The 25,673-nt window shown below is 46.6% G+C and overlaps 1 protein-coding gene across 2 annotated transcripts in view; it reads left to right on the top strand.

Annotated features, from left to right (window-relative positions):
* Positions 1 to 25,673, top strand: part of LOC138504297 (uncharacterized) — a 344,376-nt gene that overhangs the window by 247,879 nt on the left and 70,824 nt on the right. For both annotated transcript variants that reach the window (XM_069624699.1, XM_069624698.1), the window contains exon 5: positions 21,045 to 21,147. In XM_069624699.1, the coding sequence (XP_069480800.1) occupies positions 21,045 to 21,147 (103 nt within the window). The remainder of the gene's footprint in view (positions 1 to 21,044; positions 21,148 to 25,673) is intronic.

Here is a 25,673-nt window from a genome sequence, read left to right as displayed (position 1 = left end):
AAGTTTCCGGAATTTAAGAAGATCCAGCTCAAGTCTGAGGAGGGGAGGGAAGCTATTCCAGAGGGAGGCGCCAGCCGAGGAAAGGGATCTACCTCCCACTCTCTGCTTGGAGAAACGTTTGACCTGCAGAAAGTTGGTGCCAGAAGACCGAAGGAATCTGGCTGGGAGGTATTTCGGTAGATAGAGCTGGATGTAGTGAGGTCCCAGCCCCCAGACAGCCTTGTGGATGATGCAAAGAGTCTTGAATTTGATCCTTGCAGTCACTGGGAGCCAGTGGAGAGATTTTAGGGCTGGAGAGATGCGGTCCCTGGGCTTGAGGCCAAGGATAATCATTGCAGTCCTATTCTGAATTATTTGGATGGAGCAAGGGGAGGAAAGAGGAAGATTGAGGAAGAGGCTACTGCAGTAGTCAAGTAGTGACAGAACCAGGGCTCTGGAGATATTGGGCCTCATTAGGACCCTGGCGCTCCCGTTATGAACGGTGCCGGTACAGGACCGGCACCGTTCATTACGGGATGCCCAATTACGATGGCCTGCTAGCATGTCCAGCTTTTCACGTCTGGTCTGACCAGATGTGAAAAGCGGGACCCGCTAGCAGGCCAGGAGGCTAACAACGGGCCCGTCATTAACGTGCCCGTTGTTAGCATCCTCCCCATTCCCATTTGAGCCCTATAGGGCTCAAATGGGAATGGGGATTGATTTTTACCGGGTCCAAGAAAAGGGCAATTACCGCCAAGGTCGGCATAACCCGGTTATTGCCCTTTTCTTGGACCCGGTAAAAAATTATTACCGGTGGCAGCCATGCACGGCTACTGCCAGGGTAGTAATGAGGCCCATTGAGCTTCAGGGGGAAGGTGAGGAAAGGTAGAATGCCCCTGAGGAGATGAAGCTGAAAATTGGACTTTTTGACAAGATCATTGATGTGTGGAGAGAGAGAGAGGAGTCAAAGATGATCCCATGGTTGTTTGCCACACAAGTGGTTGAGGGGAGGGGACCCAAGGAGTCTGGCCAGAGTGTGAGTGGAAAACAAGCAGCAGGCGTCCCAATGAGAAGGATCTCTGTCTTGCTGGCATTCAGGCATAGATCAGTGGCAGAGCACCATGCCTGAATAGCAGTCAAGCAGACAGATAGGAGGAAGAGGAGGTGGTGGAGATAGGGGAAGGCAGCGGTAAAGAGAGCTGTGTGTCATCTGCGTAATACTGGAAATGTTTGATAATTGAAAATGAAGAGATCTGAGACTTTTGAAAATGTGATAATCCAAAGCACGCAACCACTCTGATACAAAGTATTCAGGTAATAAAGAGTTCACACATGCGTGCACCGGTTTTCTCATTCACCAGAAACTTACTGGTCGCTTTAAGAGTGTGTGCTGCAGCGCGGATCACTCGGCCTTCTGCTTTTAGTGTCAGGGCTCCAGTTCCTGCCCCTCAGACACTCCGTCACAGGGGAACGAGCACATAGAGCAGAAAGAAAAGGGGCATCCTTCCCATGCGGCTCTCTTCACCTTCTTCAATCCGTCCAGGGCATGCCAACTCTCACACCACACTGTAAGGTTCTCTGCTGCATGCACATGCCTCCTGGTCCTTCTCCTGTCGTTCCCCCTCCGCCATTGCACAGGGCTGCATTTATACACCTGCTGCCCCTTGACAGGCTGCACTTCTGAACTTATTAGCAGGCATCTTCCTCATCCCAGTACTACAGTAGTAAAAGAGCATAGTCTTCATTGCTCTCAGTTGCCTCTTCTTCGTTCCAGTACTGTCAAGTGTCAATTGTGGAGAAATGAGGGGAGCTGGCTTATAAAAGCCCATAAAGGATGAGGAAGGGTTGGGTTGGCTTGGCTGTCAATAGGGAAAGGGGGATACAATGTCTTACCCAAGGGCACCCCACTCTTTCTCACCTTCCTTCTAGGTCTTCGAGGCTTGTTTTTTTCTGATGTTACTCTTACCAAAGGGAATGGGGTAACAATATCCCATCAAGGCTTCTGGGACTAGGGTTTCATTATGGAATGGAAAGGGGGGATTCTGCGTCCCTCCTAAGGACATTTCACTCCTCCTCCCCACGAACCCTCCACCCAGGTGATCCGCCCTCACTTCTCCACCCCCAGGGTCAGGATCCAAAACTGATGGCCTTTCCCTGGCCACCTGCACAGAGGATCCAAGGGACGTAGATGTGAGAATGTCCTCAGGTGTCTCACGTGTTAAATTAACTGTGCACAGAAGATAACAAAGAACACTAGTGCAGGGGATAGTTCTCACATTATAGCATGAGGACCTTAAAACCTTTCTTGTAGGGATTCTTGATCCTCGGGCTAAGGGTCAACCAACCCTCTTTTGGTATTATACTGCTGAGGATGTTGGTTGAGTGAACTCCTATAGGACCTTGAAGGCTAATTAGAACACAAAAGGAAAACTATGGATAATCCTATCAAGTAGTAATGATGAACCAAATAAGTGCAAGTAGGAGCTCTTCTAATAGGACCTAGTATATAACTCTAAGTCTGTTGTCTATTCTAAAAAATGCCCAGTCCAGTGGTGTACCCCCCGTTGGGTCCTAAAGTCACACAAAGTCTCATGGTATTTAATGACCCCAGCTCACCTTTTTGATGGCTTCTTTTCCTTGATTTTGGGCTCAAATATTGTAACTTTCTGTCCGCAGGTCACCTTCCTCAGACTCCTTCGACAGAAATGTCTCCCCAATGGGTACTTGTCAGTACCCATTGGGGAAGACATTGGGCTCTCAATATTTTGAACAACACAAACAAGGGTCGCCCTCCTGAGCTGAGCCCACTACAGGCTCATGCTTCTCCTTCCCAAGTGGGATCCCACTGCACGCTTTGGGGCTTCTTCTCAAATCTGGGTTCTACCCCAGGTTTTCATTTGTGGCCCCCAGCAAGTGTTCTTCAGGCCTCTTGGTATCTCCCCCAGGGTCTGGGTATATTGTCCCCCACAGGCTGTCACTTCTTCTACTTATGTCACTGGGTATCTCTCAATTCCCCCCCACCCCCACAGCCCCTGGCCCCGGTCTTGGTAAATGCCCCCCACAGGTGTACCAAATTCCTGTTCAGCTATGGTGGTCTCTGGCTTCTGCCAGGGTCTTGGCTACTGCCCCAAACAGGCTCTGGGCAAAGTGTTCATCCTTTTAAAGTAAACAATATAGCATCAATGTTCAGCAAACTCCTCCTCCCTCCTCTTTTCTCTATCAAACCTCTTTTTCTTTCTATATTATCACAGTTGGCCTTAATATTCACAAGAGGCTGATGCATGGTTCAAGGGTTTTTATTAAAAGCACTTTAAAATTGCTCTCTCAATCCTCTTGAGACTACAGGTAGACTTGACTAATTGATGTTTCTAACTAGTCCCTCAATCCCCTACGGGCTCCCTCTACCATAATTCAGGCTACCCTATCACCCAAAGTTAGAGTTGGCTCCTAGAGTTCCCTGGCTTGTACTGTCTAGTTTATCCTCAGGCAGAGCCTCCAGATCAAAGTACTTTTCTATCTAACTTCCTCTGGGGCTTCGTAGAGGTCCCCTGCGCTAACAATTCTCCAACAGTGATCACAGTGATGTTCTGGCACGTGCTCTTTCTCTCTCTTCCTCTCACTCCCCTGCACTCCTTTACCTTAATTTGCCTTCATACTCAATACTCCCCTTTCTCCACTTATTCCCTCTCTCATTTCCCCTCCTCCCCCTCTGTCTATGCAACTACTCCTCATGGTCCTCCCACTGTCTTTCCTCTCTTCCTTCTCATTCTTATCTCTCTCTATCTCTCTGTCTTTCTCTGTCTCTGTCTCTCTCTCTCTCTCTGCTCCCCTTTCTCCTCTTCTGACCCTCCAGTCTCACACCCCTATTCTCTCTAACACTTCCCTCCTCCATTGACTATTTCCTCCTACTTCCAATCTTCCCCTCTAGAAAATCCATTCTTCTCTTTCACTCTCTCCCCCGCAATCTCTCCCCCTCTCTCCCTCTTGTATTATCTCTCTCTTCACTACCTTTTCACCATTTATATCCTACACTACATCCTTCCACTCCCTACACTCACTCACACATCCACCATCATACTCGCAGCTACACTTTTTCTGCTTAGTACCACCGTCTCTAACACCTGCACTCCTATCCAGCTTCTCCACAGACTCTTCTCCAGAACCAGAGTGTCAGAGCCTGTCTAGAAGCCTTCAGTTTTCTCCCCCAGCCCAATGGTCTCCGCTGATACAGCATGGCATGATGGTCCTTGTAGTTCTGAAATAAAACAAAGAAAATGCAGGCCAAACTTGAGGGTGCAAGGCATTGGGTGATTGACAATGGTACCACAATCAACAATCAAGGCACATATAGGGGTTTTAGGACTGGGGCCTCCCAACTCCCTCACTCTGCCTCTGGGGTAGGATCGGCTCTGGCATACACCCTCATAGGCCACCTATCACGAGTCAGCAGGGGTACTTGTCCCTCCCCTCAACCCCCCCAACAGGGTCAAGCCTCTGACCATGTCACACAATAAACACACCAACTCTTCGGAATTCTGTCCACGCTCAATCAAAGCGAATTTCTACCTGCCTCATTTTATGCTGGTTGACTGTTGAGGATTATCCAATTAAGCATGTGATGGGCTGGGCCATTTTGTAATTAGCCCCGGGTCAAACGATTGGTTAATATGCGACGGTTCCACCTCATTCCCATGCACTTCGCCTATCGTTATTCTCATGTGTTATGGGTTCCCCTTCCTTCCATGTTAAGTTACTGCCACATATCTTTAGAGATTATGGGCAGACGCCTTAAAAAAGTTTGTCATTCTCATATGGTCAGACGGATAAAACGTACCATCTGTGTGGGTTTGCAAACTGGCACTATTCCCTGCCGGTGACTTTCTTCCTTTTGTTATGTAGCATGCTTGTGACCCATGGGCCTCTTCGAGTCCCCTCTGCATTGGAACATGTCATTGTTTAAAACATGGACGGTGTGAGAAACCTGAGGGTATTCTCACTCCTACTCCCCTAGGATCCTCTACACAGGTGGCCAGGGAAAGGCCATCGCTGTTGGATCCTGACTCTGGGGGTGGGCAAGCGAGGCAGGATCACCTGGGTGGAGAATCCCTGGGAATTGAGAGTGAGATGCCTTCAGGCGAGACACAGTAGCCTCCTTATCCTAATGTCAACCAATCTAACCCTCCCCGACCTTCTTGGGCTATTGTACATCAGCTCCCCTTGTTTCCCCTCTTGAGACATGACAATACTGAGACGAGGAAGAAGCAACAAAGAGTAATGAACACCAGTCATTTTTACCACTTAGGTACTGGGGCGAAGAGCTTCTGTCTCCACGTGAGCGCGGAACACAGAAAGCAGCAAGGACTGTCGGAGGAAGACACAACCAGTGAGTGCTGGGGAAACTACCCAGAGACTGGGGCATTCTGGACGGGCCATGAAGGTTGAAAACAGCCGAGCTGCTAATATTTAATACTGAATCGAATGGCAACAGCAAAGCTGCTAATATTGAATACCGAATTGAATGACAACAGCAAAGTTGCTAATATTTAATACCGAATTGAATGGAAACACCAAAACTGCTAACATTGAATACCGAATTAATGAAAACAGCAAAACTACTAATAATGAATACCAAATTGAAGGAAAACAGCAAAGCTGCTAATATTGAATATCAAATTGAATGACAACAGCAGAACTGCTAAATGTTATGCTGAAATGAATGACAATTGCATATATTCTAATCTTGATTAATGAACTGATATAAATAGCAAACCTGCTAATGTTTAATCATGTACTGAAAGAAAGTAAGAAACTAATCCAAATGAAGACCTCTGACTGCAGAGTTGAAGTCAAGTCTGAGAAATTCAACTCAAGATTCCTAGTTGTGTGACCTGTAATGGGTGAATCGTGTGGTCCGACAATTGCGCCAAGACCAGAGAACTCCTATATGCTAACAAGGAAACCTGCTATTGTGTCAAAAGGAAAACTACTATTGAGGCATTTAAGGATTGGGCAAGGGAACCCTGAGCTACTCAAAGATAAAGCTTCAAGATACTTTCTTTTGTGACTTCTTTTGATATTGAACTTGGGGAAGGGCATCCTGACATTTAAAACCGTGTGGAACTATATTGCCTTGAACCCAAGAGAAGGTGATGTGGACATTGTGGTGAACGTGTTGATATTTAAGAAAAGCTGAATATGAGCGTGAGCTGGAAATAGCTCAGAACTTTACTTTTGGAACACTGTTTAATTTATGGTTGACATCCCTACACATTGTTTTGGTGTTAGCTGTGAGGGCAAGCATAGATTTTGGGCACAGACAGATCTTTAAAAGGAACGTACTGACAGAGACGATCCTTAGTTTCTTTAGGTAGGGAAATCCCACCTAAGTTTGGCCTTATACCATCCTGACATTTGAGTTAATAAAGGAATTTGTATTGCATTTAATCTGGTGTCTGTGTCTCCTTCCATGATGCCAACCTCACAAGCAAGATACCAGGCGAAAGAGCTTGTTCACACCCCGTCTCGCTACAGTGTGTGGCGGTTCATAGAAACACTTCTCTGCCTAAATTGTCACCCTCATTTTGGCACTCCTTCTGACACGTCCCTCCCACTGGGGTCCCCATATTAAACAGGATGAGGAGGGGCAAGGTCTATGGACGTTCCATGTTATACCACTTCTAGGGGTTTCATCACAGAGCGGGTTGCTTCCACTGGCCCCCAGGAGCTACCCCAAAGTTTCCATTCAATGACAATTTGTCATTATAGATTCGGGTCCATGAACAGGGTTATGGGATAGTACCTCAATAACTAATAAAAAAGGAAACCTGTTGTAACCGACAGGAAACCCTCTTGCACTCCTAATGGACTAAGTCCTTAAAGAAATTCTTCACTCATTAATGGATACGAAAATCAATTGTTTTATTAGCGATCTCTAAAGAATCACATATTTTGCAATTAAACCAAAACACACACAATCTGGGTTTGTACATATGTTTTTAAGAACAATATTTTGCATATGGTAACAGACTTCAAGACTCGTTGAAAAACGAAACAAAGCAATATTTAAATTAACAATACAGCTTGGAAATCAAAAAATGAAAAATGTAAGTCCAAAAAAATCTCAATTTTAAATGATTTAGTGCCAACAGGTTTTGGATGTAACCTAATATCTTTCTTCAGGGCTATAAGCTGTGTTTTCACTGTTTAGTTAAATCAGGCGTGTGCATTCATCTTTGACCTTCAAGCTGTGTAGATTTTCCACACTTTGGTCAAACCAGCTCCTGTCATCCATTATGTGCTTGGGAGTCTTAATGCCTTCCTTCTTCCTCCGTTTAGCGCAAAGGTGCTCTAATTCAGAGTTTTCAATTCATGGTACCTCAATAAGACGGGTGTGTTGGTTTTCCCTGTTTCTTATGTCGATTACAGTGTGTATCGAGGATTGGCCCTGCATGCTCACAGAAGGGTTAATTTTATTAGCTTCAGACAATAGTGACTGACTGCGTTGAATGGGAGCATCCTGTCTACATTGACAGTAGTCACTCGCTGAAAACCAATCAAATTGTGCTTTAGTGAATTATCAGGTACCCCTTAATGTGATGTTTAATTACCTGAATTTTGGAGCTGCATTGATTTCTAGCAACTTGAGGATCTGTGGGTGGTCAGAATGGGAGTTAGGGTTCAGACCATATGCCCAGCTATGCAATTGGTGTGCTTCTGTGGTGAAAAGAAAACGTAGGAAATTCCCATGCTGCTGCAATTGCCCTGCCTCTATTAAAGCCAGTTGAGCAGAAATGCAGCCCTTATGTAAGACAATTTTTATTTTACACATTACTACCTGTGTCCTAAAGCAAAGTGAAAAGCATATTCATGGTTCAAGATGCTTTGATAACACTGTAACCTACAAAATGCAGGCAGTTGAACAAAGTGAACAAAACACAAATTCCCTTTTACATTACTCCGAAAGTACTATCTTGATAGAATCATTAACAGAAGAGAGCGTTAAAAAAATTAAATCAACCAGGACTCATCCCAGTTGCTTCTTGAAAGGAACTGTGTCGATTACTAAAGTAAAGAGTGGATTTGCAAGCTGCTGCTAGCCACGCTGCCACCTGTGAGCTCTGTGATTTATGGGGGTGCTGCCATAAATAGCCTGTGTAAGAAGTACGCAAGGAATACATGAAAGGGCTGTATTGGCAAGATTTCTGTGTGTAAAAAGGCCTAATACACAATTTATCTGGAGGGCTGCGAACAATTGAATAGTTATTTTGAATACCGACTAGATAGACTGGAAAGGCAAAGATTTACAAGTCTCCTTATATGAAATGTCAATTTGGGTAAAATTGGAACAAATATTGCCACCAGCCACAGGATATTAATGAAGCAGTTGAAAGGCAAAGATTGTTCAAGTCTCCTTATATGAAATGTCAATTTGGGGGAAGTTGGAACAAGTAGTACTTGAAGTTAAAGGATATAAACAGTGAAGGAGTGCAACTGTGTAATACTTAGAAAGAAAGTGAACATTGTAGAAAGACCTGGTGAACAAAATGCATCAGGCAGAACGATACCTGGCAGGAGAGTACACTAGGGAATCTGCAAGATCTAGAAGGGGGAATTCCGAGCAGGGTAGTATAATAGGTAATCCATGAAACCTATGAAAGAAAGAGACACAGTGAAAGATGCCTCACAGGAGAGTATACCAGAAGATCTAAAGAGTTAATTGAAGAATTTTTGGCAGGGAAGTATACCAGGAAACCATTCTTAAAACCTTAGTGCGAAAGAGAAGTATTTGCCATCATGTCATTTGTGAAGCAGTTGTGAAAATTAGATCATTTTCCAGCTTTTAAAGCTGAAGAGACTTCTTTTGTTAGCTTCCAAACAGTGTTGTGGCAAAGGGACATTTATACTAATTCTGAGGAATCATTGTTTGGGAAAAGACACTTGTGCCATCCTTAAGAAAGTGCTTTATGAAAGAGACATTTCAGCCATCCTTAAAAACTCAGACTTTAAGAAGAACATTGTGGTTATCCTACCTGAAATAATCCAGGGGAAGGGAACCCCTCCTGGATTGAAGGATCATTTTTTGAATTTTCAGATTTATTTTCTATACAGCTTTTATTAAGTAAAATGCAGAACATTTAACTTTTATTGCTTACATGTCAGATATAGTTTGGGAACAAGGACTGTTTTTATGATTTTGATGACAAGACACAGACTGATCTTTAGTATCAGTTTCCTAGATAGTGAAACTTTGTTTAGGATAGGGACACAAAGGCCTTTATCCAATCCTTTTAAGTTAATAAAATGTCTCATGTTGAAAATATTACAACTTTGTGCCCTCCGCTAATTTCCGACCCCTCACAATACCTTGACCTGAATTGGAAGTCTCAGCAACTATGTTCAATTGCTGGTGAGATTTGGTCCTGTTTTGATATATATATATATATATATATATATATATATATATATATATATAGCAATGTTCTTGACTTGGCATAATTTGAAGAAAGTAGAGATGTTTGTTGTAAAGTATTAGAAATTATACATTTTAATGACCAGCTTCTCCTTACCAAATGGGTTCCTGGTCAACCAGTTTTTAATTTTCTTTAAAGTTCTCTGCTCATGAAGTCTTAATCGTTAGTCTCAAAGAGAGTGGTCAAGGAAGAGATGTGTGTAGGGACAGAGACCTAAATTTCTTTGTGAGCTTGCCCTGCTTCTTTCAATGCTTTGAAGGGGACAGTGGCTCTCCCCTCTTCAACTCTCTCACTATTTGTGTACCAACAGCATGCATCTAAACCTTAAGTTTCCAACTCCAAATTATAGCAGCCAATGGTTGATGGTGAATTTAAGAGTTGTGATATTCTACATAAGAGGCCAGCGCATTTAGGGCAGTAGTGGATCTGTATTTGTGATTTTTTTCCTGTTATTGTCTTGTCCGTTCCCCACTCACGTAGTTCTCTGATTTGGTACTGGCCGGCTATAACGAATGCTGGCAGAGGTAGTGTAGTGGAAGGCTTAAGGTTCCCTCTGCGCATCGGCCCTGCTGTGAGTGCTTCCTTAAACCTGTGCTCTATGCATTACGTGATCTGTGGTGGTATCATGTTTGATGAGTTTGCATGTGCAGTGGACCAGCGCCATTCTTTCATGCCAGCTCAGGCTGTCAGAACATTGTTATATGCCCAGGAACCAATATTACAAGCTTAAACCTATGTTGTAATTCGTCTTTATGCTTGTCTTTTCTTGCCCTACCTGTTTGCATATACAATGTTCAAATGGTTGGTGATGTCAGCTATTGTCAGAGATGGGAAACTCAGAAAGGTGGTAATAGCTTGAAATGAATTGACTAGTAAGATTACGATATGCACATTATTCAATATATCTCACCAGGCTAGAAGAAAGGGGGGAGCTACACTAATGGGTGTCTCTCTCTTGTCCCCTGTGGGCTTTCCCACCCTAGCCCAGGTGTCCCTTAATCCTAGGTTGCCCAACCAGCGATCTGGAACACCTACTTTCTGCTAGCTTAGTTGAAGGGCTAAAGGCAAATGCCTTATCTACTTTTCTCCATCAAGGGTTCTTCTGACTGTACCTATCCTAAGACTCCCCGATTTTCTCAATGTTGCTTGATGAGAAAAGTGCCGGTCTTAGATGTTCTGGTTCTTTCTCACATTCATCTGATCCTCTCCCTCTAGTTTCGCTTAATCTTCTCCAACCTTTCTTTCTCCCACTCTCTTCTCTTTTCCTTTCTTTTTCTTCTTCCCTTCCTGTCCTCCTATTACTCTCCCTCCTATGTCCGTCCCATCTTCACACTCCCTTACTCTCCCTGTCCTCTCACCGTTCTCCTTCCCCTCTACTTACCTTTCACTGTTCACCTCTCCTCACCTCTAACTACGCCCTTCTTCTCACCTCTCACTATGCCTTTCCCTTCACCTCTCACAACACCCCTTTTGTCTATCTATGCTTTATCACACTCTGTCTCTCCAATCCCACTGCCGCCGTGCATTCTCTCCACATTCTCCTCCATTCTCTCTCTCTCTCTCTCTCTCTCTCTCTCTCTCTCTCCCTTTCACTCTTTCTCCAATTCCCCCATACTTCTTGCTCTTTCTTTCTTTCTCTCCTGTTCACCTATTACACAACCCTATTCCTCAAACTACACTACAAACAGACATCTCCTATTACTTTCTCTCATAAATACCTGACCTGCACTCTGCTCCAATTCTGCCACCAACATTGCAGCATGCGGCTCCTCTGCCATCCTCCCCCTGGTCTTTGTCGACCTCCACACCCCCTGACCTCCACTTTGCAACCCATACGCTGCTTCACATTCTATCTACTTTTATACTCTGGTTCTGCTAGTTATGTCACACCCTTCCATTGGCTGCAGCTCTCACCTGACTCTAGAAACCAATCTCTACCTGTCTTTTTCCCAAGGACTGGGTTACATAGGTAAGAGGCTTTAATAACCCCGTAAGCCCCTCCATTTGTTTAGCACGGTTGTGTTTAAAGTTCCTGATGGTGTGGTAGGAGCCAGGGGCTCAGGGTGTGCATTGTCCCTGTGGATTTCCTCCGGTGCTGGTAGGTTTTGTTGCCAATTCGGTTTGGGGAGGGTTTTTGTGTCTTTTCTGTCCCCCTGAATTCTATTCCCAATCCCAGTTCATTTTCTGTTGCCCCACTATTCTCCTGGGAATCATCTGGGCTTTCTCGATCGTGTGTTGGTGGACTCATTTCTGTTTGGATTAAAACATTAATTCCCAGTCCATTCCATGGCTGTTCTTGATTCCTTTCTCCTGGCCCCGTTCTAGGTTTTCTTGGTTGCTTGCAGGAGCCTTCTGAGAGTTGTGGTCCTGGAACAAAAGGAAAAATAATGGTTGCCAGAAAAAGTGCTGGGAGGCATTATGCATCAGAAGACTGCACCACTATCTACTTCCATGGCACATGATGGTGTAACAGATACTGGGGCCCCCCATTAACACTTCCCCACATACCAGATTATGACCCTGTTGCATACCGCTTCCCTTTGTCTAGAGCCCCCTCTTCTTTCTGCCAGATAACTACCTTTCCCCAAATCTTTCTGAGGATTTTCACTGCTCCCCAGCTTTTCTGCTACTTGGACGAACCAGAAGAAGGATGTTAAATGGTGAGATCTTCCAGACATCATGTAGGTTGTTGAAAGTTCCTTTTATTTAGATGGTACAAGTGTAGGAGCTTAGTTAAGGGGCTGAGCCCCAGGAGAGGAAGGGAGGAGAAAGACATAGACCCAATGGCACCCAACACCCAGGCTTAAATCTTCAACTGCCAGGGATGGAACCAGTGGAACAGATGTCGCACATTCACATTCCAAGCACTCACTCAACATTATCTCAATGACCTCACACTCTCAGGCACACATGGACAGAGGATGTAACTGTCATGCCCGCGCCGCTGGCACACGCATTGCCAACCATCATGGACTACTTGGTACTCATTTATCCTCCTAATACTCTTTGAACAACTCCTATTCACGCCTTGGTCTTTAATTTCCATTTGCTCGACTTTGGTTCTTTCTTATTTTATTCAACTAACTACATTTACCACAATGCACCTTGCTACAGTCCTCAATTCCTGGCTATTCTCATTCATCGTTATTGGGACCACAATCCCCAGAAGCCCTAGCGGCCAATGCTGCTTCCACCTGCTCAGGACCAGAGAGGGAGGAGGCAGTTTGTCTTCAGGTGTGCTGCTCCAGGTGCTGTCAATTAGCCTGCCTCAGAACAGGGCAGGGCTGTATATAAGCAGCTGCCTGCAGGAGCACAGTGTCTTGCATCTTGAGATCTCCCCATTCCTGTTTGCCGTGACCCTTTACTTTGTATGCTGTTCCTGTTGCTGCATTATCCTATTTTGATCCAGTGCCCTTTCCGGGCTCCCTGCCTTGCAGCCGATCACGCTCCGCTGCCTTCTACCTACAGCCCTTGTCCTCTGGGCTTCTTGCCTTGCAGCCTATTACAGTCCTCTGCAGCCCTCTACAGTCAGCAGCCCTGCTCCTCTGGGCTCACTCCTTGCTGCCCTGCTCTTCTGGGCTCCTTGCCTTGCAGCCTGCCTCACTCCGGCTGCCTACAGTCCTTGCCCTCTAGGCTCCCTGCTCTGCAGCCTGCCTCACTCCGGCTGCCTACAGTCCTTGTCCTCTGGGCTCCCTGCCCTGCAGCCTGCCTCACTCTGGCTACCTACAGTCCTTGTCCTCTGGGCTCCCTGCCCTGCAGCCTGCCTCACTCCGGCTGCCTCCAGTCCTTGTCCTCTGGGCTCCCTGCCCTGCAGCCTGCCTCACTCCGGCTGTCTACGGTCCTTGTCCTCTGGGCTCCCTGCCCTGCACTTGCCTCACTCCGGCTGCCTACAGCCCTTGTCCTCTGGGCTCCCTACCTTGCAGCTTGCAACCCTCTGCTGTCTCCAAGCCCTTGTCCTCTGGGCTCCCTACCTTGCAGCCTGCACCTCTTCGCTGCCTACAGCCCTTGTCCTCTGGGCTCTCTACCTTGCAGCCTGCACCTCTTCGCTGCCTACAGCCCTTGTCCTCTGGGCTCCTTCCTTGCAGCCTGCTCCGTCCGCTGCCTACAGCCCGTGTCCTCCGGGCTCCTTCCTGCAGCCTGTCTCCCTCCGCTACCTACAGCCCGTGTCCTCTGGGCTCCCTGCCTTGCGGCTTGCTACACTCCTTTGCCTTACAGCCTGTTTTACACTTAGCTGCCTACAGCCCTGCTCCTCTGGGCTCCCTACCTCGCGGCCCTATTCTTTTGGGCTCTCTGTCTGTCGCCTACTACTAAGCTCTCTCTCTCCTGTTCTTCTGGACTCCCTGCCTTGCAGCCTACAACAGTCCTCTGCAGTCCACTACAGTTTGCCTGCACCTAGTCCCACTCTTGACTGCAGACCTGCTTCCTACTTTGCAGCCCTTCTGTTTTCCTGACTGCTGCTCCCTTGTTCTCTTCCTTGAGTCCACTGTACTTCACCTTAGGTTATCTACTTCAGTCTAACTGCCTTTCCTTCATTTCCTTCTGCTAGATTGCTCTTTGACTTCCTTTTCGCTGGATATATCTGTTCTTGTCTTCTCATGTGTCTTATGTAATCCCTTTGTACAGAGCTTGCCTGTTGGTTTCCGGCAGGCAACCTCTGCTCCTTCCCTTGTTGCGTTTTCAGTGTTACAGACACCCACTGCTGTTGTTCCCAGCCATGAGCATACAGCGTGGGCCTCTGTTATAGCAATCTGTGCAGAAGGCTGGAGTTTCCTAAGGTTCGTGGAACACTCTTTCCCATTTCAGCATACACCCCAAGAGGGAATCCAGTTTGTTTGTACCTTTGTATCTTTTGGCTCACAGCTACAGTTTCCTACTTTTCTTTCTTGTTGAACTTCCTGCTGTGTGTGCTTATCTGCTACCTTACTTCAGCACAGCCACTCAGTACCTGCTGATCTGGAGAGGGCAGGAGCCCTTTCCCATCCTGCACCTGGATCCTGCCACGCAACGCTGACCTTGCCACGAGGAGCTGCTGTAACGCACGCACCCACAGCAAACATTGGATCCACATCTGCCTCAGGTGAGCACTGATGTGCCCTGACCCCACTTCACCCAAATACCCCATTTGGCTGAGCATTTGCTCTCGTGCTGAATGAATACACGTTGTTTCTTGCCATTTCGGAGTTGCCTGCACCCAAGATGGCGCCCGAACGCGTTGCTAAGCAACGCTCGTGCATATTAATGATGCACATCCGCCGGTAGGCGGAAGCCGGCCGCTTGTTGCAAAGGCCCGCGTTTGATAAGGCCCTGTTCTGCGCCTGTTATGCGCCGGATTGCGCGATTGCAATCATCATAAGGTACACTTCTTCTACACCTGTGCCTGCACCTGCCTGGGACCCCTATTCACACAGAACTCGAGGTGATCTCACCACCCCTCATTTGACTTGCTATCCACTGGAGGGCAAATGCAATCCACACCCAGCCACCCACCCAAACCCACCTATCTGCTTTGGGACAACCCATTCTCATGACTCTACTAGCCCGCATACTGCCGCCCAAATAGAGCCTGTCGCCCGCACTGCATTTTATTCCCATATTGCCGGGATCTTGCTGTCCACACTGCTTTGAACCTACTGTGCCGCGATTTTGCTGCCCTATCGTATGAGCTCACTGCCTTACCTGTGAATCCTGCATTTAGGTGAACCCTTTTGGTCTACTGTACCTGTTTGCACATGCCACGCCAGCCTTACCTGTGAACTTTGCATTTAGGTGAACCCTTTTGGTATACTGTACCTGTTTGCACATGCCACGCTAGCCTTACCTGTGAATCCTGAATTTAGGTGAACCACCTTGGTCTACTGTTAGCCTTACCTGTGAATCCTGCATTTAGGTGAACCCTTTGGTATACTGTACCTGTTTGCACATGCCCCCTAGCCTTACCTGTGAATCCTGCACTTAGGTGAACCCTTTTGGTCTACTGTACCTGTTTGCACATGCCATGCCAGCCTTACCTGTGAACTTGCATTTAGGTGAACCCTCTTGGTATACTGTACCTGTTTGCACATGCCACACTAGCCTTACCTGTGAATCCTGCATTTAGGTGAACCACTTTGGTCTACTGTTAGCCTTACCTGTGAATTTTGCATTTAGGTGAACCCTTTTGGTCTACTGTACCTGTTTGCACATGCCACGCTAGCCTCACCTGTGAATCCTGCATTTAGGTGAACCCTTTTGGTCTACTGTACCTGTTTGCACATGCCACGCTAGCCTTACCTGTGCATTTTGCATTTAGGTGAACCTTTTTGGTCTACTGTACCTGTCTGCACATGTCACGTTAGCCTTATCTGTACACACTTCTCGCCTCTAGCCCCAGTGTCTTTACTGCCTCACTGCATTTTAGTCGGTGCCACCCGTATCTACAGACCATGATCTTCTGGCTCGCCCTAATCATGTTCCCATTCTGCTTAATACAGGACAACGTAGCTTGTAGCAACAACAGCTACATAGCCCTCCAGGACGGCCTAGCTAAACTAGGGTGCCCCAGACACCACCCCATCCCATGCCCCACTCCGTTCCTACCCTCCGCATCCCCCTTCCCCTCCACTAACCACCCTCCCACCTCCACCACCACTGCCATCCATGGCCCACCTGCCAACAGCCACCCCAGCCCCATTGCTAAATCTTACCAAACTAAGCTGACCACCAAACCCCCCGCCCGCTTTAAGCCGCCCGTCCCAACCACCCCATCCCTTACCCCCAACCTCACAGCACGCAATGATAGATTAGGCTCCAGGCTCCCCACCACACCTTCCACTCCCAGCTCCAAACCTTACACCAAAACTAACACAAAGCACATCGCCTCGAACAAGCCCACACCTCCCCCTCTAAAAGGCGCCCTACTCAACGTCAGATCCTTGGCTGCCCACCCCACAGAAATTGTAGACATTATCCTTACCAACGACCTCGACTTTCTAGCCCTAACAGAAACCTGGCTTCATGAGGCATCCGGACCCCATTTATCGCTAGCCATCCCAGACAAATACTCTATCCTCAGAGCGGACAGACCAAACGCCAGAGGTGGAGGCGTAGCGATCATTTCCAAATCTGCCCTAGGCCTTAGACTAACCGACACAGTCGCTCTCACATCTTGTGAGCTACTCACAGCCAAGCTACAAACTTCCCCCACAACCACGATCACCATCCACCTTATATATAGACCCCCAGATCCCCTGGGACCTTTGAAGAAGACATCACCTCCCACATCACCGAAAACTCCAAACCATCAGCACAAATCATGATCCTCGGAGACTTCAATCTCGGCTACCAAGACCCAAACGATGCACATGCTGCATCCCTAGCCAATGTCCTAACCGATCATGGTCTTACTCAACTCGTTACACTCCCCACCCACCTAAAAGGTAGAACCCTCGATTGGGTAGCAACTCACAACTGCAATACAACTTGCAAAGACCCCCAACCTCTGGCATGGACCGATCACCACATGATCCCCCTTAAGGTCAACACCAATCAGGCACTGCCCAATAAGCACCCCATGGCACCAGCATGTCCCACCAGGAATAAACGCAACATTACTGCTGAAGCCCTACTACCACTGGTCTTACCCACCCTTAATGCTCTCCCAGCCAACGCTGACCTAAACCTGTTGATCGACACCTTCAATAATTCCATGGCTAAAGCAATGGACACTGTTGCCCCTTTAAAAATACGCAAAGTTATACCTAAAGCTCATTTGAACTCGTGGTTCACCCCTGAGCTCAAAACACTCAGGAAAGAGAAAGCTAAGGCTCATCACACCTGGAAGACCAACCCCACTGCGGTAAACAAATCCAACCTCACTAACTTATCCTCACGCTACAAAAGTGAGATAATCCAAACCAAAAAAGATGCTTACAACACCAGGATCACTCAGGCAGGATCCTCCACTAAAGAATTATTCAAAATTCTGAAGGAACTAGAAAACCCTATTTCACCTCCAGAAACCGGCCTAAAAGACAAATCCTGGTGCACCGACATCCAAAACGCCCTCAACAACAAAATTTTAGGACTCCAAACTAAAATTGAAGACAAACGGCAACAACTTTTCAACAATAAGGTCACCAACCTTAGCCTACCCACACCCAACAACACTAGCGCAGGCTTCTCGTTTAAGAAAGTCACCATCCCGGAAGTTCAAAAAATCATCACCACCCTAAAACCCTCTAACTGCAAAGGAGACAGCTGTCCGGCTCAGATCATAAAAGATGCAGCCAGAGAGCTCTCCCCCTTCATTACCAAACTCATCAACCTATCCTTCACCAATAACTCTATCCCCAGCAACTTAAAACAATCATGGGTTCTCCCACTCCTGAAAAAACAATCCCTCGACCCGGCCATACCCACCAACTACAGGCCCATTACCACAGTCCCCTTCCTACTGAAAATCCTGGACAGAGTTGCCTACATCCAAATTCAGGAATACCTGGAATCCAACCAACTGCTAGGAATACGTCAATCCGGCTTCAGACCTCAACACGGAACTGAAACCGCCCTTGTTGATCTCAAAAGCCAGATTGATGAAATTAAAGACAAAGGCAATGCCGCAATCCTACTAATACTAGACCTCTCAGCGGCTTTTGACCTGGTCAGCCACAAAGTCCTCTGTAATCACCTTGCCACCGCAGCCCACTTCTCCCCCTCCGCCATCACATGGATACAATCCTTCCTGGCAAACAGAACAATGCAAGTCTTTTCCACCACAGCTGCAGCAGACCCCATCCCCATCACATGCGGGGTCCCACAAGGATCCTGTGTATCCCCCACTTTGTACAACATATTTACAAAGCCTCTATTTGACCAACTGGACCGTCTGGGTGTCACCTACACAAACTACTCAGATGACACCCAGATACTCCTCACCATCTCTGGTAATTACCAAGAAGACGCCGCCCGGATCAACAAAATATTCTCCATCATTCAGGCATGGATGGCCTCCCATGGCCTCTGTCTGAATGATGAGAAGACAGAACTCCTAATCGTCGGCTCCCCCAACACTCTAACTAAACTCGACCCTAGCTATAACAACATCACTATAGACGGCCACGCCATTCCCATAGCCAAAAGTGTAAAAACCCTTGGTTTCTATCTAGATGCCAACACCAACCTTAGCAAACACACCAATATGACTGCCTCAGATGCTGCCTATACTGGCAAGCTCATTAGGGCCAGCAGACCTTTCCTATCACCCAACAGCTGCCTCACCCTTGCCAGGGCCCTAATACAATCAAAACTCGATTACTGTAACAGCCTGTACCTAGGTGCTAATCAATCCGTACTCAACAAGTTGCAGGTAATACAAAACAACGCCTTGCGCGCAGCCCTCAACATTCCCAGACATGAGCACATCACCACTACTAGGAAAGCCTGCAAATGGCTATCCATACGCCAAAAAATTGATCTAAAAACCATTTGCCTCACGTACAAATCCCTCAATCACCTAGCACCACCTTACCTAGCTAATAAATTCACCCTGAAACCAGGCACCAGATCCACCAGATCCTCCAACACTCTCTGCTTATCAGTGCCCAGGTTCCACCTAAAAAGAGCTGGAGGGGTAAGCTTCACAGTGCTTGCCCCCCAACTCTGGAACTCCCTACCGCTTAACATCAAAATGATTGAATCCTTCCAGATCTTTAGGAAGCAAGTCATCAGCTGGCTTCTAAACAAAGAATAACGCCATTAACACCAGACCCGTGCGGTATCTGTATTTATATTGAAAATGGCATATTGTACGCATTTGCTCTTGTTTACTGTTCACTGTACAGACATATGCTTATATTATAAACTTGTACGAAGTTTGCAAAACTAAGATACTTCACAACGCTGTAACCAAATTCTTAAGCGCCCTTCTACCTCTGGGTTTGGAGCGCCATACAAATAAAATAAACAAACAAACACTCAAAACCTACCTGGGTACCCTGTGCCACTCTTGACAGAGTGCCATTCCTGACAGTAACACATCTCCCTCTTTTACAAACACTAACCAACTTGAAGCAAGAACCAAGAAGAAGAAATGACCAAAACAAGCCACGCCATCATGACCGCACTACATACCAACTTTCTGCACCAACTAGAAAACTATTTACCTTCCGTCTGATCCTCCCAAAATCAGACCTTGGGGGGCCTGCCACGGCCAAAAGTTACCTGCCACAACATTGGGCTACACAACTGACAACACCATTGGGCTACTAATCCAACAAGCCCAACTCTGACAAGAAAAACAATGCTCAGGTCTCGAGTCTGCCACCCCAGAGCACAGCGGAAATCGGAGTGGAAATACCCTGCCAGGCTGCCACCTGTGAGCTCTGTAATTACCCTGACAAAACCGAACATCAGGGCAGGGATACCCTGACAACTAGCCTTACTAGGATGGCAGCAGTGGACAAAAACCCAAATGGAAAACTGCAGGAGATAGGAACCACCAGTATATTAATATCATACAAGTTACACAAAAACACTGGGAGACCCCATTCACCTGCAAGGACACCACAAACATCCACACTCGCACATCTCCCTCCACTTAGCACAAGATGAATAAGGGGAAAACACAGGGCAATACTCAGTCCTAAAAGTGATGACACAATGATCACCATGGAATCACCAGCAGACACTAGCTTCACAACCCCATCCAGAACTAAAGGCCTTACAGTACAGGAGATCTGAGCAGCTAGAGGAGCGAAGAGCAGCACCTGAGCGAGAGCAGAGTCCTGCACCCGTCCCCCGTATACTGAGATGAGTTTCCCCAACTGTATAATAATTTCCGTATGGCTGCCCATTCTCCCCATTACCTCGGCCCACCTCTGGGAACATCCTTCCCGTCTTGCTTGGTTATCGGTTCTCCTGCTGTCTTGATGTTCTGGCACCCAGCTGGGCTGTTTCTCACTTTCTCGCTGTGGTCTCAGAATGGTTCCACAGGCCCCCTTTCTCTCGGTCTCCTTCTCATTCAATATATGCTTGCTCTTCAACATCCTCGTCTCTGTGGATTGGAGACTTTCATTTAAAGAGACAAGCCCTCTTTCCTGTTGCAAATGATATACGTTAACCTTTCTTTTATCCAAGTCTTAAGGCTTGAAACTTATTGGCTCTCCAGAAAGTCCCATGTAGGCCACTCTCTGTACTGGTTTAGGGAGTTCCTTGTAGGAACGGGAGTCCTTGTTCCCTAAGGGGTAGTCTCTCCAGGTGAGGTCCCACTTGCCTCAACCCCTTGGGAGGGTTTTACGGAGCAAGCTCAACCCCCTAGCCTCACAGGGGAGGGCTCCCCCTTGGATTGAAGCGATGAATTCCCTGGATTCGTCCCAGCTACTTGCAGCACCAGGTCAATGCTGCTTGCAAATGCAGGACATGTGTTCCCTTCTCTTCTTGTTTCCTGCGAAAGGTGTGGAATTTTTGCAAGAATGTTCAATCCTGGCTCGGTACTTCCAACGACACTGTCTAGTTTGTCCATGACTTTTTCTGGTATCTAATTAATGATTGTATAGTTGGTTTCTTTGGTACACTGCAATCTCTTGTATGTTTTAATTTCCATTTCCTGTTCTTCTCCAGGCAGGTGGAAAGAAGGTGAAGAGTTTGGAAGGCCAAGGAAAACCATCAAGTAGTGGATTTTCATCCATGGGCAATGAATACTCGTCTGAGCCATATGAGAATGGTGAGTAGAGTAAAGCTCTAATTTTCTCACCCTGTCATCATAAAGAGCTTCCATGAAATAACAGGCAGTTTATAAATGCTGCATTAGAACACAATGGAGCATTTGTTTTTGTTTATATTTGCTCAGTATTAAAGATAAAACATACAAAACAAAGCAAGTGGAAGAGGCAACTATAGGTGACTATGTTCAAATGCTACATAGATTAACGTGCACATGAACATTTTGTAATTAAATAGCACATATGTAGAAAATGTGTAGAATAAATAATAATCCAAAAATGTTTTTTTATTTAGCTGAATACCATTAAAGAATAGTATTACAAAACCATTTCTTTTACACCAATATCTTCCATTGTATACATCAAATTTGTTTACAAATAAGCCCTAAAAAACAGCATTCCACACCATGAAGCTGTGTGACCTAAGTTTCCCTTATCAATAGCACAACATACCACACAAATGCAGTTGGGCAAACCAAACACAATAGTGCAATCTGTGAGAAACCTGACAGTATTCTCCCACCTACTCCCCGGGATCTTCCATTCAGGGAAGGGCCATGGCTTTTGGATCCAGACCCGGGGGGGGGGGGGGGGTATCACCTGAGTGGAGGGTCACAAGGGATTGGGGGAACGAGTACCCGAGGGCGAGACATGTTCTCCCCCATTCCCCACCAAACCACTCTCCCTCAGCCCTAATGGGGTATTTTCAATCACACCTCATTTCCCCCTCCCCATTTGCAACAAGTACTGGGACAAGGAAGAGGCGACCTAGAATGATTACCCAGAGCAACAACATAGAGATACATAGGGAGGCCTACCAACTAACACCTTTCAATTGTCCCACTAATAGAGTCAGGCAAGTTCATGCACTTTACACCAACTGTGCACACCTGACTCCCATTAACTCTCCCCTACAGTATATTAAGGGTGATTCTGCCAGGATCATTGAGCAAGCTCGGTTTGCTGATTGAACCAGAAGGCCAAGGTGCAGATGGCAGCAAGGAGAGGAGCCTGGACAAACTGGTGGGGTGCAGAACGCTGGACGCTGGCCCTGTTTGTGTGAATGGCTGCAGCGTGACATGGGAAATGTGTCTCCAGAGAGCCGGCGCAGGACAGTAAGCAGCCTATCGACCTTGGTTAGGCCAGTGTTTGTTCCCCTGGGAAGTTTGCAGGTCCCAGGGGTGTCCGAGGGGCAAGTGGTGAGACCCTGACTTTGACCCAAACCCATGTGAACTTACTTGAACTGCTGGCAGGCGCTGCACTACTGTGGATAAGTTTCGTGAAGCAGAGCGAAAAACTCAGTAGCGTGCGGGTGTTTAGAGCAGGAGCATTGTAAAAGGAAGAGCCTGGTGAAGCGAAAGCGGGCAGACAGCAAAGTGAAAAAAAAGTTATATCAAAGAGAAGCAAGCAAAAGCTAGAAAGCGGCAAGAGAAAGAAAGCATAATGTTAAGAAAATGTGCGCTAGAGGCGCAGATGAAAAGAAAGACAGAGCAAGCGCGCTGGCGGCGCAAAAGCAGCTAAGAGGGGGTGACAGTGACCAAAAAAAAAAGGAGAGGGGCACAAGCGACCCGAAACAAAGAGAGAAAGAGAGAGAGAGCGCAGAGACAGTAAAAGGAAAATGGACAATCATGAGAGGGTGAGAGCAACCCAAAACTGAGAAAGGGGGTGCAAGCGACCCAAAGGAAACACAGAGGGTGCCAGAGAGCATGGTGAGGGAAAAAAAGATGCAGGAGAGCATGGTGAAAAGTAAAGAGAAGTGTGCAAGAGACACTGAAAGATGAAAAACAAGTGCAAGGGTGCACAACAGGAAAAGAAGGTGAGCAGTGCATCAACAAAGTAGAAAAGGGCAGAGTGAAAGAGGCACAGAAGAGAAAAAGGTGCCCGAGAATAAGGAGAGGTGTAAGAAGTCAGAGTGGTCGCACCTGGGAGGAGCAAAGAACCCAGCATTCTCTAAAGTCTATAATGCTACCCTCATGAAAGAACTGTGCAGCGAAAGGTACATCCTGACGAGAGGGACATTGTTTGTTTGAGACCAGAGGGGCCTAGGCTTGGGAAGGCCCACAAGAGACATTGTTGAACTTTGGGAGGAGGGGCCTATGCTTGGGCAGGGGAACCCTAAGAAGCCCACCAGAGGCATTGGTGAACTTCGTAAGTAAGGGCCTACGGTTGGGGGACGGGAACCCTGGGAGGCCTAAATGAAACTGTGAATCCTCAGTTGAATTATAAAGTAAGAAATTGTGAATCTTTTGACCCAGAGGGGCCTAAGCTTGGGGGAAGGGAACCCTAAGGGGCTCACTAAAATAACAACATTGCAGAACTTTGTGAATTCTGGCTGAGACTTGGGGAAGGGAACCCCGAGAGGCCTAACAGGAACTGTATCATTTTGTTTGGAACTGGAAAGATTGAAGTTTGGGGAATGGAACCCCAAGATACCGAGTGTCCCTGTGAACTTCATTGGTTTGCTGCAAGAGCCCTACGTGGAGGTTTCCATGGGCGATCATTTTGAGTTGAGCTATTTCGAACTGGCAGAATTGCACCTATTGGTAAGACTACTTGAAACCAGATGTTTTCTTTTACATTACCATTTTTCCTTTAAGATGGTTCCCAATCACATTTGGTTTAAGCGTGAGGGCAATCATAGGTTGGGACACAGACAAACTTTGGTTTTGGACTTATGGACATTGACGGCCCTTACAAACATCAGTTGAAGGAACAACCCCCTTAGAGTTATACCCAGATAGGCATTACACCAACCCCACAAGGTTTGACAATAAAGGTTTTCAAACTGTTACTTTTGAGGCTGTGTCTCTCTTCATACCATGCCTGTCTCACCAACCGCAACCCAACACGTTGTTGTATCTGCCTTTATTAACATATGAAAAGCACTTTCCCTTAGTCGAAGATCACCCTTTCTCCACAGTAGAACTAAAAACATATGCCTAAGTGTGGCAAAGAGAGGACTGGTGCAAAGCATACAGCCTCTATTATCCAATTGGGGTGGTAGATGGATACAAAAGCGTTTATTCCTCATACAGCCGGATCAGCTACCTACTTGAAATCTGAAAGCCTTTTTACTATGGATATTAAGCCTGAGCTTGCATAGCCAGTGTTAGCCTATACCTGCATTTCCCAGTATTGCCAAATATCTGTCATCTTAACCTTATAGCGATGTGCTAATAAAATTATGAGTTTGTGTACAAAGATCTTAAAGTGAATCACACAAAAATGCACTGCTATTTACATCCATTCTACTTAGTCTGTTATATGACGTTTTCATACTCATTGAGGCCTTGTGGCACTGTAGTAGTAATTTCCGTCGGTTTTCGAGTTTCCTTGGCCACGTCATGCCAAGACAATTAAGCTACACAGAGGAATACTTAAATACCTAAGTTATAGCTTGCAGGATTGATAACATGAATCTTCTTGAGCAGAGCTCACAAACGGTACAATCGTGCAAACCATTGGTATGTTGACACATAGCACCATGCAGAACCTGGAACGTAATGGCCCCAACAGTTTCTCCTTTAGTGCCCAACCAGCAAAGGCCATTATATGCACATTCAGGAAGTGGCCCCATTTCTAGAAGCTTGGGAGCCTGGTGATTCACTTTCTAAGATGGGCTGATTATCTTTTAATAGGATCACTGTGGTATCTGATTAAATGCTTAAGGTTCTGGAATATCCTCTCATTCTGTGCTTTACCTTCTAGCCTCATTAGTTGCTCCCTGGTTGTATGATTGACGGGACACTGGTGTGGTGACTACCCACGCAGCATAATTAATCCAGTTAACCAGCTTACCTGTGTTGTGTTATGGTCGCTTCAAATGGAGATGAGTAAGTTATCCCCAATAGGTGCACTGATTAGAGGAGTGGCCCATGTGGTGTTGACAGATGAGTGGGTGTGGCAATATAGCGGTGCATCGGGCATCTGAGTAGAGCTCGGGTGGAACAGTTGGGGACTGCATAATTGACCCTCCAGGCACTGAGAGGGGTGTGTTGGGCACCAGGTCTAAGGTGGGGCCCCCTCATGGAAATCGAGGGTTTAGGTCATACCAAGTGTGCCGCAGGGCAACATTGGCAGCAGCGCAGAGGCTCGAGCCCAAGGTATTGATGTGTATCATACATGTCAGGACACTCCGGGAAGACAGGCACATCTCCCAGCAACTGGGACACACTGGGCCTGTGCATTGCCCTGTGGCCAAGGATGTGGCCAGTACGCTCACACAGTTCAGAATTGGAAATAAGGCATGATGGCAGATGGAGGGTGCTGACACTGGGCAAGGTGGTATTCTGATGGAGAAAATGAGCAACAATGCTGATGTTAGGACTCAACATTTAAGTATTGATTTTAAAAGACAATAAACCCAACAGTGGAAAGTGTATCCTCAAGTGAGATTCTAGAGAAGGCAATAAACACACAGCCATTCTCCTTCAAGCCAAGTGAAGACTACAATATAAAACACTGTAGAGATGGTTATGTTAAGGTTACAATACTATTAAGAACCACCACCACAGAGATTCCAAGAAGC

This window comes from Ambystoma mexicanum, chromosome 11, assembly GCF_040938575.1.
Source record: "Ambystoma mexicanum isolate Mex_15411 chromosome 11, UKY_AmexF1_1, whole genome shotgun sequence".
Classification (NCBI taxonomy): Eukaryota; Metazoa; Chordata; class Amphibia; order Caudata; family Ambystomatidae; genus Ambystoma; species Ambystoma mexicanum.
The sequence above is the reverse complement of the archived record's forward strand: the minus strand, read 5'-3'. Positions and strand labels throughout refer to the sequence as shown.